Source organism: Mastomys coucha, unplaced genomic scaffold (assembly GCF_008632895.1).
Source record: "Mastomys coucha isolate ucsf_1 unplaced genomic scaffold, UCSF_Mcou_1 pScaffold4, whole genome shotgun sequence".
In the NCBI taxonomy this organism is placed as follows: Eukaryota; Metazoa; Chordata; class Mammalia; order Rodentia; family Muridae; genus Mastomys; species Mastomys coucha.
Genome location: NW_022196910.1, coordinates 765,082 through 776,543, shown reverse-complemented (window position 1 = coordinate 776,543; position 11,462 = coordinate 765,082). Strand labels below are relative to the sequence as shown.

Genomic DNA, 11,462 nt, shown 5'->3' with positions numbered 1-11,462 from the left:
CCTGGCCTCAGTCACAGTCAAGGCTTCTTGAGCCACTGATAGAAACCTGGACAGCTATAGAGGGTCCCAAGGCAACCTCTGATCAATGTGAGGACAGAGGTGACCACCCCTTGCAGTGTCCCACCGCTGTGCAACCACAGGCGACTTGCCTTCCCTCTCTGAGCCTCTTCTCCCACACTAGCTTCCTACTCTGTCTGCTCTGCACTCTGCCTCGCAATCATCCTCCCTTGCTGCCTTGCCTCTTTGGAGAGGAGGGTGGGGAGCACGGAGAAGTCCTCGCCTGCAGTGTACTGTGTGACTCTGGGCTGGCTGCCTCTCCTCTCTGAGCCCCAGTTCCCCGACTAGACAAATGCACCCCACCCTGGGTGCTCTGCCGGGTGAGAGTTATAGAGCGGCAGATAGATGGGGTGAGGGGCTCAAGGCCCGGGTTGGGATCGAGAGGCTGGCTTCCTGTGAGTCCCTGCCAAGGCTGTGGCCAGCAGGCCTGCTGTCCCTAACCCCCCAGGCCGGCCCCTCTTCCCCACCCCCCACCCCCCAGCCGGCCTCTCGGCCCCTACCTGTCCCGAAAGAGGATCCCTCCGTCCTAATCCCACAAAGGGACTGTTTGCAGGGGACGTGCCGGGCGGAGAGCAGGCTGTGGGGAGGAGAGAGACCAGAGCCCGTTAGCACCAGAGCATGGGGCCCAGAGAGGGTGTCTGCTGCCTGGGAGTCACACAGCCTTCCTTCCCTTCATACCCAGCTGCTGTGGCCTCGGGGCTGCAGCCCTCATCATCCCCCCCAGGGGCAAACCTGGCTCTTGCCTGGGTTCTGGGGATCCCAGCTGGGGTCCCTAGGTGGTGGGGCAGGTGGGGCATCAGCCTTGGGCTGAGGCAATGAATAAAATATTAATAATCAAAGGCCAGCAGTGAATAATTCAGGGTGTTCCAGCTGCGGCCAGGCTGGCGGCATCCCGCACATGGCGCCATCAATAATTAAGGGTGTTTTATTTATTGATTCCTCTCGTGGAGAGTGTGGGGCGGATGGAGTATCTGCACAAATCTATTTATCATCTAGCTGACTTTTGATTTTTTTTTTTTTCTGAGGCAGAGTCTCTCTCTGTAGCCCAGGCTAGACTTGAACTTGCAGCTCTCCTCCTGTCTCAGCCCCCTGAATGCTGGGATGACAATCCAGTGCCTCTATCCCCCACTCTCTATATATCTCAATCTTAGCTATCGGATCTTGTCTGGGGCTGAAAAACCTAGGTGCCAGGGGATGAAGGACCAGGGCTGTTCTCGCACCACTAGGGGCAGAAAAGGGAGCAACAGCTTATGTGAGGCCAGAAAAAGGGGAGAGTGGATCACAAGAAAGACACAAGGTGGGAGAAGGGGCATGCCAAACAAGGGTTCCACCTCCGACCACGCCTCCAGGTGGTCATAGGGAGATTCAAGGGGAGGGTGGGAGAGGGTGGGGGAGGGGGTAAGAGAGCTCAACCCTGACCACGACCCCACCCCCTCTCTGGAGGAGTGTAGTCGAGGCTCCACCCCTGACCATGTCCCTAGCTCTAGACTGATTCAGGTAACAGGTATGGAAACTGAGAACAGGGAGAGGCGAGCTCCTGGGGTTAGGCAGGACAGGAACTGGGTGGAAAGGCAACTTGAGCACAGGGCTGGGAGGGGCCTGATGACTTCTGATTCGGGCAACTTCAGGGTCTTTGGAGGCTGCGGCTGCAGATCACAGGTTGGTCACTTGTGGTTTGGGACCTGCTGGGTGTGCGCATCTGGCCGTGGGGAGGGGACCCATGGTGACATGGCTTGCTCGAAATCTCATCCTATCACTTCAGTCCACTGCAGCTCTACATCCCTTCCAGGATGCGACACGGCACACCAAACAGTTATTTCCCCCAAATTCTCCCCAAGAGCCAGGTCCAGCGCCCCGAGTCCTACACGCTTTTCTGTTACTTGATTGTGGGTTTCACCATGCAGCCCGGGCTGGCCTTGAACCTGTAGCAACCCTCCTGCTTCAGCCTCCCAAATGCTTTAGATCTTAGACACGTCTTGTGTTTGGCACAGACCACCACCAGAGTGCGCAAGCGCGGAGGCACCAGACTGCTCAAGGCGACCTCGGGCCCCACCCCGCCCTGCAAGAGCCGGCACTCACCGGTCCAGGCTGCTGGGTGGCCGGGTCGCAGGCCAGGGACACCAGATCCTTGAGCGGGTCCTGGGGGTTGAGATGTGGCGGGTACCGGATGGCTGTGTGGGGGAAGTAGGTGGAGGCTGTCTGTGGCAGGATGGGCGTGGCAGGAAAGTGCAGGGCCGAGGATGGGTGGGGGCTCCGTGCGATGCCTGTGGACAGTCACCAAACTCTCATGATTCGAAGTCTGGGTGGAACTTCGGGCTATCCTCCTGCCTCAGCTTAAGGGATGCCACAGTGGTCCCCAGCAGAGTAGACAGTGGGTGGGTGAGTACAGATCTGTGCCCCACAGGCCCTTTCCACAAAGAACCAGGCAGTAAACGGTGAAAAAGGACACACACACACACAAAAGAAAAAATAGGGGTTGGAGAGATGGCTCAGCGGTTAAGAACACTGACTGCTCTTCTGAAGGGCCTGAGTTCAATTCCCAGCAACCACATGGTGGCTCACAACCATTTGTAATGAGATCTGATGCCCTTTTCTGGTGTATCTGAAGACAGCTACAGTGTACTAACATATAACAAATAAATAAATCTTAAAAAAGAGAGAGAGAGAAAAGAAAATACAGGGCCTGAGTGCAGTGTACACAGCGCTCCCCAGTACACACAGATGTCTCAGGTACATCCCCAGCACTCACGAGGCTGTGGTCTCAGGTACATCCCCAGCACTCACGAGGCTGTGGCAGGAGGATTGCTGTGAGTTCAAGACCAGCCTGGGCTACAAAGTGAGGTGTTGCCTGATTACAACTAAATGTTCAAAAGTCTCCGCTATTTTCACATTATGCTGTGACAACTGCCCCACCCCCTTCCAAGCCTCCAATGAATCCACTTCCTGTCTCTCGAGGGTTCCTACACACACACACACACACACACACACACACACACACTTCCTGTCACAGAGCATACATGAAATATAACCTACAGGCCCTCCACACTGTGGGATGTCAGAGCCTTGCTCCTGTTCATAGCTGTGTAATACTCCAATGTCATCAAGCATCACTAAGACCTCTCTCCACAGTGGTCGCTCCCCCTCCCCCCCATCTTCCCCCTAGATGGTCACATGATCGTGTTTCTACCCTCCCAGGGCTTTATCAGGATCACAGAGTATGGCTAACCTGGCATGCATACAATTGGAATTAATGAAGTAGAGCTTGGGATCAGGTGCTACTCAAACGGTCTGCAAGTGACACTTGGCGTCCCCTGTCCCCTACAGGTTGTATCGCTGAAGGGCAGGCTGTGCTTAGAAATCTGCAGCCCTTTTGTGGCTGTGGTGGTGGCAGTTGCCTCCCACAGGTGACACTCACCGCTGTGTACCGCAATGACCGGCCTGTGGTGCTGCGTGAAGCTGGAGAGCCGGGGGGAGTCCTGGGGGGATGGGCTGTTGAACGGAGATTTCTCCATCTCTGTCTTCTTCACTGGGGATGAGATGCCTGTGGGGAGGGGACCCAAGTCTCCATCTCTGAGGGGCAGCAAGGGATGCCACACACCCCCCAAGCCCAAGGCTGTAGGTGGGAATGTGAGGAGGGGAGAGATACTCAGAAAGTCCTTCAGTGGCTCAGGAGAGCACAGGGTGGAATAATACACAGCCATAAAACAGGAGCGAGGTGCTGACATGTCTTCAAGGCAGGGTCCCTTCTATTCTCAGAGACTTTTCTCTGGTCCCTTGGGGACACTGACGCTGGGGCCGACCATAGTCAGGTGCTTCTCCCGTACCTCACTGGCTCAAACTAATCTCCAACTCATTGCAATCCTCCTGCCCCAGCTGCCCAAGTGCTGGGGTATCAACTACAGTCTGCATAAGCTCTCATCACCCTCATGTCAGCACACACACATCACAGGCTGAGAGGCAACAGACAGCAGTGGACACCTGCCTCCCTTGGGGGTGACATGGGAAACAGACTACAAGGGATGAGGTCAGACTCTCAGGGAGCAGCACCCAGTGTGGCCGCAGCGCCCTACTGTCCCATCAGTCCTCCTGACCTCCCCAGTCAGACGTCTTACCCAGGGTACCCCGGGGCAGCACCAGCCCGCATCCCTTCCTGTCTAGACTGTCTTCATTACAGGCCCATTAAGTCCACTAAGCGGATTAGGGCAGCCTGTTTATGCCTAGCCTTTGGCGCCGGGGCCAGGCCTCAGTTTCCCCCAGCCACATCCTAGCCTGTGGAGAACTCTGGGCTCTCCTGTCCCTGCCCTGGACACTGACTGAAACCAGAGACGATGCTCCCCTGGCCCCGGGTCTCACAGCGCTGCAGGGGCGGAGCTGGGGTTTGCAGATTACTAGACCCCTCCCCACCTGCGACTCCACCCCTTCCCACCGGTGATGCTTCAAGAATGGCCTGGGGTGTTGCAAATGGGGAAACGGGAGGCTTCAGAGGCTGGTGTGACCAAGAGGCTGCCAGGCTGGGCTCGATGACTCCCATGAGCTACGATCTCAGGGGGGCGCAGATGGGGCCCCGAGATGCCCAGGTCTCAGGGGGCACCTGGAACCAAGAGCTGTGGGAACGCCTAGTTTCCGGACTTGGCTACAGGACAAGGCATACAATTCCCAGGAGGCCCTGCAACTCGGGCCTGCTTCTTACTTATGGCACTTGCTGTGTTCGGGCTGGACTATCTGGGTTTACAGTAAAGTAACACGCGCCCGGCAGCACTAGCCCAGCTTCTGCCCCGGTGCGCCGGTCCTAAGTGCGCCTCTGGTCCTACCTCCTTCTATGTCTTCCGTCCAGTTGCGGCTGCTACTCGTGGGCGAGTTGGGCGACGTGTAGTAGTCGCCGCCGGGGCTCGTGTCCACGTCCTCCTCCATCGAGCCTGACTTGTGCCGCTTGCTCCTGGAAGGGGTGGGGATAACTGTCCGGTTACCACGGAGATGGTGGAGGAGCTGGCTAACTTACCATTTGTAAGGGAGAGTAATGGAGTCATCACAGGACCGCATCCTGTCAATTACCCTTTGCCAGAGACACCAGGGGCAGAAGCAAGAGGGCACCCCAGGGTCTTTGCAGGCTGTCATATGGAAAACAGACACGTCACGTGATCAGCTCTGTCCCACAAATCTCCGGAGAAATTTGTTGAATACAGTGGCCTACCAGGGCTCGGGGAAAGGGCACCAAGACTCGAGTTTTGATGGATATATAGTTCATCTGCCCACTTGTAAAGTAAAAACAGGTGTTGCAGACAGAGCAGTGGGCCAGCTAAAGTGATAAGTGGGGAGGGGACAGTGGGGGAGCGGAGACTCGGATGTACCGAGCGCGGTAACATTATCACCTACCCACTGGAGGAGGTGCTGGGTAGAGTCCTTCTCATGCCGGTGCTGGCCGGGTTCAGGTCGTATGCCAGGTGGCCCTGCAGCTCTCCCAGGGAGAAGTTGGGTCCGGTTCCGGTCACCACGGGTGCTGGAGAAGGAGATGGATCCCATGAGAGGGGAGGGCGGAGCCCCGTGGCCGGACCCTGGAAATGGAGGGGCTGAGGGCAGGGACACTCACTCCGAGACACCTGGATCAGCTCCGTGACGCTGAACACGCCTGACGTGACGAAGCTCTCCTGGAAGTCTGTGGTGTCTGGAAAGAGCGCAGGGTCAGGGGTCCGCCGGCCAACATGGCCGGCTCCTCTCTCCTTGGTGACCCTGCAGCAAGGGTAACGCCTCACGAGAGGCCTGCAACCCCTCACCCTATCTGAGCCCTGACGGTCACGTGACACTCACGGCGAGCTCGTCCCCACGCTGGCAGCGAATGTTTTACCCACCCGGCTGTTGGGAGCAGCGCCCTATGCTGGGGTGGGGACGTGGTGTGAATGCCATATGCTGGGAAGCAGCTAGGATGGAGAACTACGCAGCCATGAACAGCATAACCGATCTGGGAGATGGGTCTGTGGGGATGGTCGTTCTCGTGGATTTAGATTTGGTATGAGGGAAGATTCTGGAACTACTTAGTGGGCTTCACTGCGGGTGGGGGTGGGTGTAGGCCAGACCGAACCACAGCAAGTGAGACCCCATGGCCCAGACAGTACAAGGCCCGGGGTGAGCTGGCAGCAGGGAGCACACAGGGCAGAGCAGCAGTGGGACCGGCCCCCAGGGGGCAGCACCGTCCACTTGCACTGAGCACCGCCCTTGCGGCTGGGGTGGCCCTGCGGTGCTCAATGGAAGTGTCCCGCCCGTTTCCTGCTGACCCAAATGATGGCGGAAGGGGGGGATTTCCTGTTTGTACAGCGCCCACCAGGCCCAAGTCCAGAGGCAAGGAGTCCTGAGCACTGGGATCCTCCCTTGGGGCCCCACCTTCTTCCACAGTCTGGTTGAGAGGGAGGAGGCAGGAAGAGGCCCAGGAGGACCCAGGGTCATGGCCGGGGTCACTGAGCCTCCTGGCACAGCCCAGCTGCAGGGCTCAGACCTGTGCCTCTCCCTTCCGAGCCCAGTAAATGGCTTCATGGGCTTCTCCTCTCCGCTTTTCCCTTCCCTCCCTCGAAAACCTGTGTTTGCAACAAAGGCCCACGATGTAAGCAAACCGCTGTCCAATCACCAGGGAGGGAGATCTGAGCATAGGGACACCCCCCAAAGGAAACAGGACCCCTCCGGCCCCTCACTGGGGGATTCTAGGCGGGGCTCCACCGTGGCCACGCCCCCTAACTGGGGGATTCGAGGAAGGGCTCAATCCTGATCACAGCCCCAGCCCTCTCCTGGGGTGGGGGTGGGGGGCAATTCTAGGCAGCGCTCCACTACTGGAGACAACCTCCATCCCCTACTGGGGGATTCTAGGCAGGGCTCCACCCTGGCCGTGCCCCTTCACCCCCCTCCCCCCACTGCTTAGACACTACCACTATTTAGTTCAGGCTACCCTTTTAAATCGTAATCCTCCTGCCTCAGCTCTAGCTGACTCACCCAGGGTTATAGGCTTGCTGTCCTCCTGGTCTGAGCCCACTCCTGTCCGGGGGCTGCTGCTCTGCTCCGCATCTGCCAAGAGAGGAGGGGACAATTGGTGATACTACAGGGACCTCTGACCCTAGTTCTGCCATTTCTGTGCTGTGTGGCCTTCGGTAAGTGACCCCACTGGGTATCAGCTGTCTGCCTATATTACAGGTGCGGGGAGGGAACTGAGGATAATAGAGAGATCCAGGAGGCCTCTGGACCACTTTCCTCCCTGACCCCCACCCAATGCTTCTATCTTCAGGAAGGGCCTCATGTAGTCCAGGTTGGCTCCAAACTCCTGCTTGTACCACCCACCTTCAGTGCTCGGGTGGCACATATGGTGGTGCGGCTTCCTAAGAGGGGCCTAAGGGGCCTTCAGGCTCAGTGTCAAGAGTCACCCTGGCTCCTCCCCAGTACTTTCCCCTCCATTTTATGTAAAAACAATTCCCTCCCTGGCAGACACTGTGACCAGCTATGGGGTGTGGGGGGGGCAGTGAGTGAGTGGAGGGGGGAGGGGGAGGGGTACAGCCTGACTCTGGGCCTCAGTTTCCCCTAGCAGGGGGCACGGAGGATTAGCAGGACCGCCTGGCTGCAGGCTTCTGGGAAGGTCCCAGCTCCTGTGCCTCAGATATGGGGAAATGCCAACTAAAAACTTGCTGACCCTAAATCCCAAGGTCACCGTAGTAAGTGGGTCCCAGAGGTCAAGGGTTCATTCACAAAATCTCTCCTAAAATTTTGAAAGCATACCGTGGTCGCATGCATGCTGGGAAAGTACTGCACACCCTGACCCTCCTCCCGGGCAGGACTCCGCCCCTGGCCACGCCCCAATAGGACTAGAGGGCCCTGGCTGGCAGGTGTGGTTTTGTGAGCTGGCTGCTGCTCCCTCGATTTCCCAGTCCACTTTGCTCAGGTGCAGCCCACGGTGTCGCCTCCCCCGGGGCTTCCCTGTTTGTTCATATAGAGTGTGGGCACTGAAGCCATTGCCATGTCCTTTCTCAGGGACTGGGAACTCTAGTGGGAAGGACACAGGCCACCTGGGTTTGTGAGGGAACGTGAAAGTGGCCAGGAGTAAGGGACATCTGGGGACTCCAGAGCAGCTTATCTTCCACAGCTGTGACTTGACTGTTGTTTCTCAAGGCCTCTGGGGCCGTTATGTGACACTGAAGGCCTGGCCATGGCTGGTACATTTGGGAAGGTCAGTAAGGAAGGGATAACATGCCTCGTGGAGCACTACACATCTGGGAATAGGAAGGAGGCCACTGCAGCTCATCACTGCGGAATCCTGCATCCAGCCAGCTCTCGTCCTCCCTGCAGCCCGACTGCTCCTGCCAGCTACTGGAGCACAAGCTTCATCCTGTCCCGGGACTTTTGAGAGGTGCTCCCTTTTTCCCAGCATGCCATGGTGCAGGCTCAGGAAGCTTGGAAATCCCCTTCCTCCTCCCACACACATCTGGTTGAGTTCCAACCTGCTAGGGACCCTGATCCCCTGACCCACCCGGCGCCTTTGTCTCTGCGAATCTGGTATAAGAATGTGCTTTGTTCACACCGCACACATCTGATGCCTTGTCCCACAACCCATGGGTGGGGACCACAGACTTCCTAATCGTGGATTTCTTTCCAGCAAATCTGCAGGAGACACAGCAAGAAGGCTGGGCGGGAGGTGGACTTTCCTGATGACATCACAGGCGGAGAGTGACACAAACAGCCACCCTTGACCCACCCACAGAAGCTAACGTCAGCCTGGCAGTGCCATGTGACTTCAGGAAGAGCACTTGACAGTGCTTAAAACACCCGCCAATCCGCTGTTGCATAAATAAAAGTGGGGCCAAACAGATGGACACAGCAGACATGCGGGGAGCCCTGGGTATGCAGAGGCGGGGCTGAACTCCCCATCTGGCTGGTGCTTTCCAGCTACAGTGCGCCTGGGCCAGAGCCAACTCGTTCTGCCGGCCAAGTCCTCCCAGGGGTCCTCCAGGCCACCAACAACCCCACCCAACCTCCCTGTGGCCCGTGCTCTGGCTGATGGCCGAGCTGAGGGGCCCCAAGGGGACGAACATCCAGGCCTGGTTACTCTGTGCATGTGGCTGGGGAGGCACAGCGAGGTATAGGGCTGATGGACAGGCCACATGGCCAGTGACATCACTAACTGGGCAGCCATTTCCTCTGGGTTCCAGATGCTGCCGTGGCCTGGGCGGCCATTTTGTGGCTGGGGAGGGCCAGCTGGTACAGGCGGGGACACAGTGCCAACCCCTCCCCAAGTGTGTGTGGGGGAACCAGGAAAGGGATCCCCGTCTAGGGATGGTGGCCTGCTCAGCAGCCTCTGGGGATAAGTAGAAGGCGCCAAGCTGGGGCATGCGGCCAGGTGGTCATGGTGGGGGATGGGGCCAGGTGGCCATGGGCACCCTTGACCTGGCAGTGACACCAAGGCCCTGTCACCCGGGTGGCTCCTGGGCTTTGAGACTGGAGGTTAAAAATACCAGGCGGACCCTGGTCCTTTCCAAAGTCAAATGTGTCACCCGCCAGCGGGAAGAGCTGAAAATAACCCGTGTTTACACTCAGCAGATTCTTGGCTTCCCTGGCCCTCCTTTCCTGGCCAGTCCCAGGAATCCATCTGTGGCCGCAAGGGGGACAGCCAGCCCATAGTCCCAAAGCCATGCAGGGGGGAAATCTCAGGGGTCCTCAAGACACATGGGATGAGAGGTTAGCAGCCTGGACTGGGAGGTAGAGAAGGACAGGCCCTGTGCTGGGTGGCTCCAGGCCAGCTGGGCCATCTTGGGGAACTAGCTACAGACTCAGGATGACCCTCCCTGTCTGTGTCATGGTTTCCCACACCATCGTGCAGACCTATTCACCCTCTTCCACGGAGGGTGCTCAGTGCTCACTGCTGCATTATAAGTGGACATGGAACAGGCCTTCTACAAATACTTGCAGGGCTAGGAAACCTGGAGAAAGGTTGGATTGATGGAACCCAACAGAGAGTGATGGGATGGAGAGGGGTGGGGCCAGACAAGCGCCCGCCTACCCTGGTCTCCAAAGTCTGAGAGGACTAAAGTGGGGCCTGGATGAATGAGTACGAGTTTGCTAAGCCGCGCCCCAGCCCCCTCACTGGAGGATTATAGATGGGGCTCCACCCCTTGACCACGCCCCCAAGCCCCTCCCGGGGGGTGGGGGGACTCCTGAAAAGGGAGGTGGGGAGCTCTTCAGTCCAGGTCAATGCAGATGTGCAGTTGGGCTGGCTTACCCTGGGGTTGCATAACCCAGGTAAGGTCTGGGAGCTGGTGGTGGTTGGGGGCCACACCTGGGAATTCTGAATGATTCCTTTTCTGAGACCCTCTTTGGTTTTCCTTGGGCCATAATTTCCCCAGCTGTCAGAGCTGCTTAGATGTGGCTTTATTTAGCTCAGGGGCCAATTATCAGGAACCAAGCCCGGAGCTCGGACCCTCCCCCACGGTCCACCAGGTGTGTCCTGGGTTCAAGGGTGAATCCTTTTCCTCTGGCTTCCTCCCTGTCAGGTAAGTACCAAGTTGGTACCAGCTGTGCTCTGGCCATTGTGGTACTCGTATCTCTTTTTTAATGTACAGATGGGGAAACCGAGGAAGGGCAGGATCGGCTAAGGCTCACCCAGCTCCCACTCAGTCATACTCCACAGCAGCCACTACAGGGCGCCAGCGAGCCCTGAGCGCCTTCCTCCCCAGTCCAGACCCTCGCCTTCCTGACTCCTGCTGTGCTGCTTCCCCTTGCCAGCTTTCTCCTTCATCACATCTCTTGAGAGAAACAAGCATGAAGTGGGTTATGGGGGACAGTGGTGACCCTGAAACTCCCTCACATGGAGGTCAGAGGTCACCCACAGGGGTCCACCTTGCCTTGAGCTCCCCAGGCTGGCCTTTGCCGGGAACCAGGATTTGAACTCAGGTCTTAGTGCTTGTACCCAGTCACCTCCACACCCTGATCACACTCTGTCTACTGCCTCTCACAAGCTCCACCCTCATCAGGCTTTTTTTTTTTCTGTCGCTCTTGGTTGGGTCAACAGGGCTGGGAGCAGCGCCTTGCACACAGTAGGTGCTTAATAGCTGCTCGCTGCATACTGGCTTGGCTGGCTTGAATCCATCCTCAACCCCTTCTTCATACATCACAACCCGCTGCCCGTCCAGGCCGACTGGTGAGGCTGTCGCCTCTTAGAGATGGGGATGTCTGACATTGTCACTGGAGGGGGTAGACTGGTGGAGGAGGGCTAGGGGGCGCAGTCCCGGGCCGCGGCCCCTTTAAGCCCCTCCCCCACGCGGCCGGCGCCTCCTTATGTAATTGGGCCGTTGTCCTTGCATAACCCAGTTACATAAGGAAGCCTGGAACGGGCGGCTCCATCCGGCAGGGACCAGTATGCACACTGCAGCCTCCCCCCCCCC

The 11,462-nt window shown here is 57.9% G+C and overlaps 1 protein-coding gene and 1 long non-coding RNA gene across 6 annotated transcripts in view; one reads left to right on the top strand and one right to left on the bottom strand.

Annotated features, from left to right (window-relative positions):
• Positions 1-11,462, bottom strand: part of Nfic (nuclear factor I C) — a 33,680-nt gene that overhangs the window by 5,840 nt on the left and 16,378 nt on the right. For 2 of the 3 annotated variants that reach the window (XM_031349027.1, XM_031349024.1), the window contains exons 3-9: positions 7,033-7,104; positions 5,645-5,719; positions 5,431-5,554; positions 4,869-4,993; positions 3,473-3,598; positions 2,137-2,321; positions 558-634 (exon numbers count right to left, since the gene is read on the bottom strand). In XM_031349027.1, coding sequence (XP_031204887.1) covers positions 584-634; positions 2,137-2,321; positions 3,473-3,598; positions 4,869-4,993; positions 5,431-5,554; positions 5,645-5,719; positions 7,033-7,104 — 758 coding nt within the window. In that variant the 3' untranslated portion in view covers positions 558-583. The remainder of the gene's footprint in view (positions 1-557; positions 635-2,136; positions 2,322-3,472; positions 3,599-4,868; positions 4,994-5,430; positions 5,555-5,644; positions 5,720-7,032; positions 7,105-11,462) is intronic. The other variant, XM_031349026.1, reaches the window with a different exon arrangement.
• Positions 6,629-8,893, top strand: LOC116075728. Of its 3 annotated transcripts, XR_004112699.1 has the most exons (3): positions 6,629-7,187; positions 8,197-8,434; positions 8,681-8,893. It is a non-coding gene; the product is annotated as an uncharacterized LOC116075728 (long non-coding RNA). The 3 variants fall into 3 exon arrangements; XR_004112700.1 differs by lacking the exon at positions 8,197-8,434; XR_004112698.1 differs by having other exon boundaries at positions 8,197-8,893.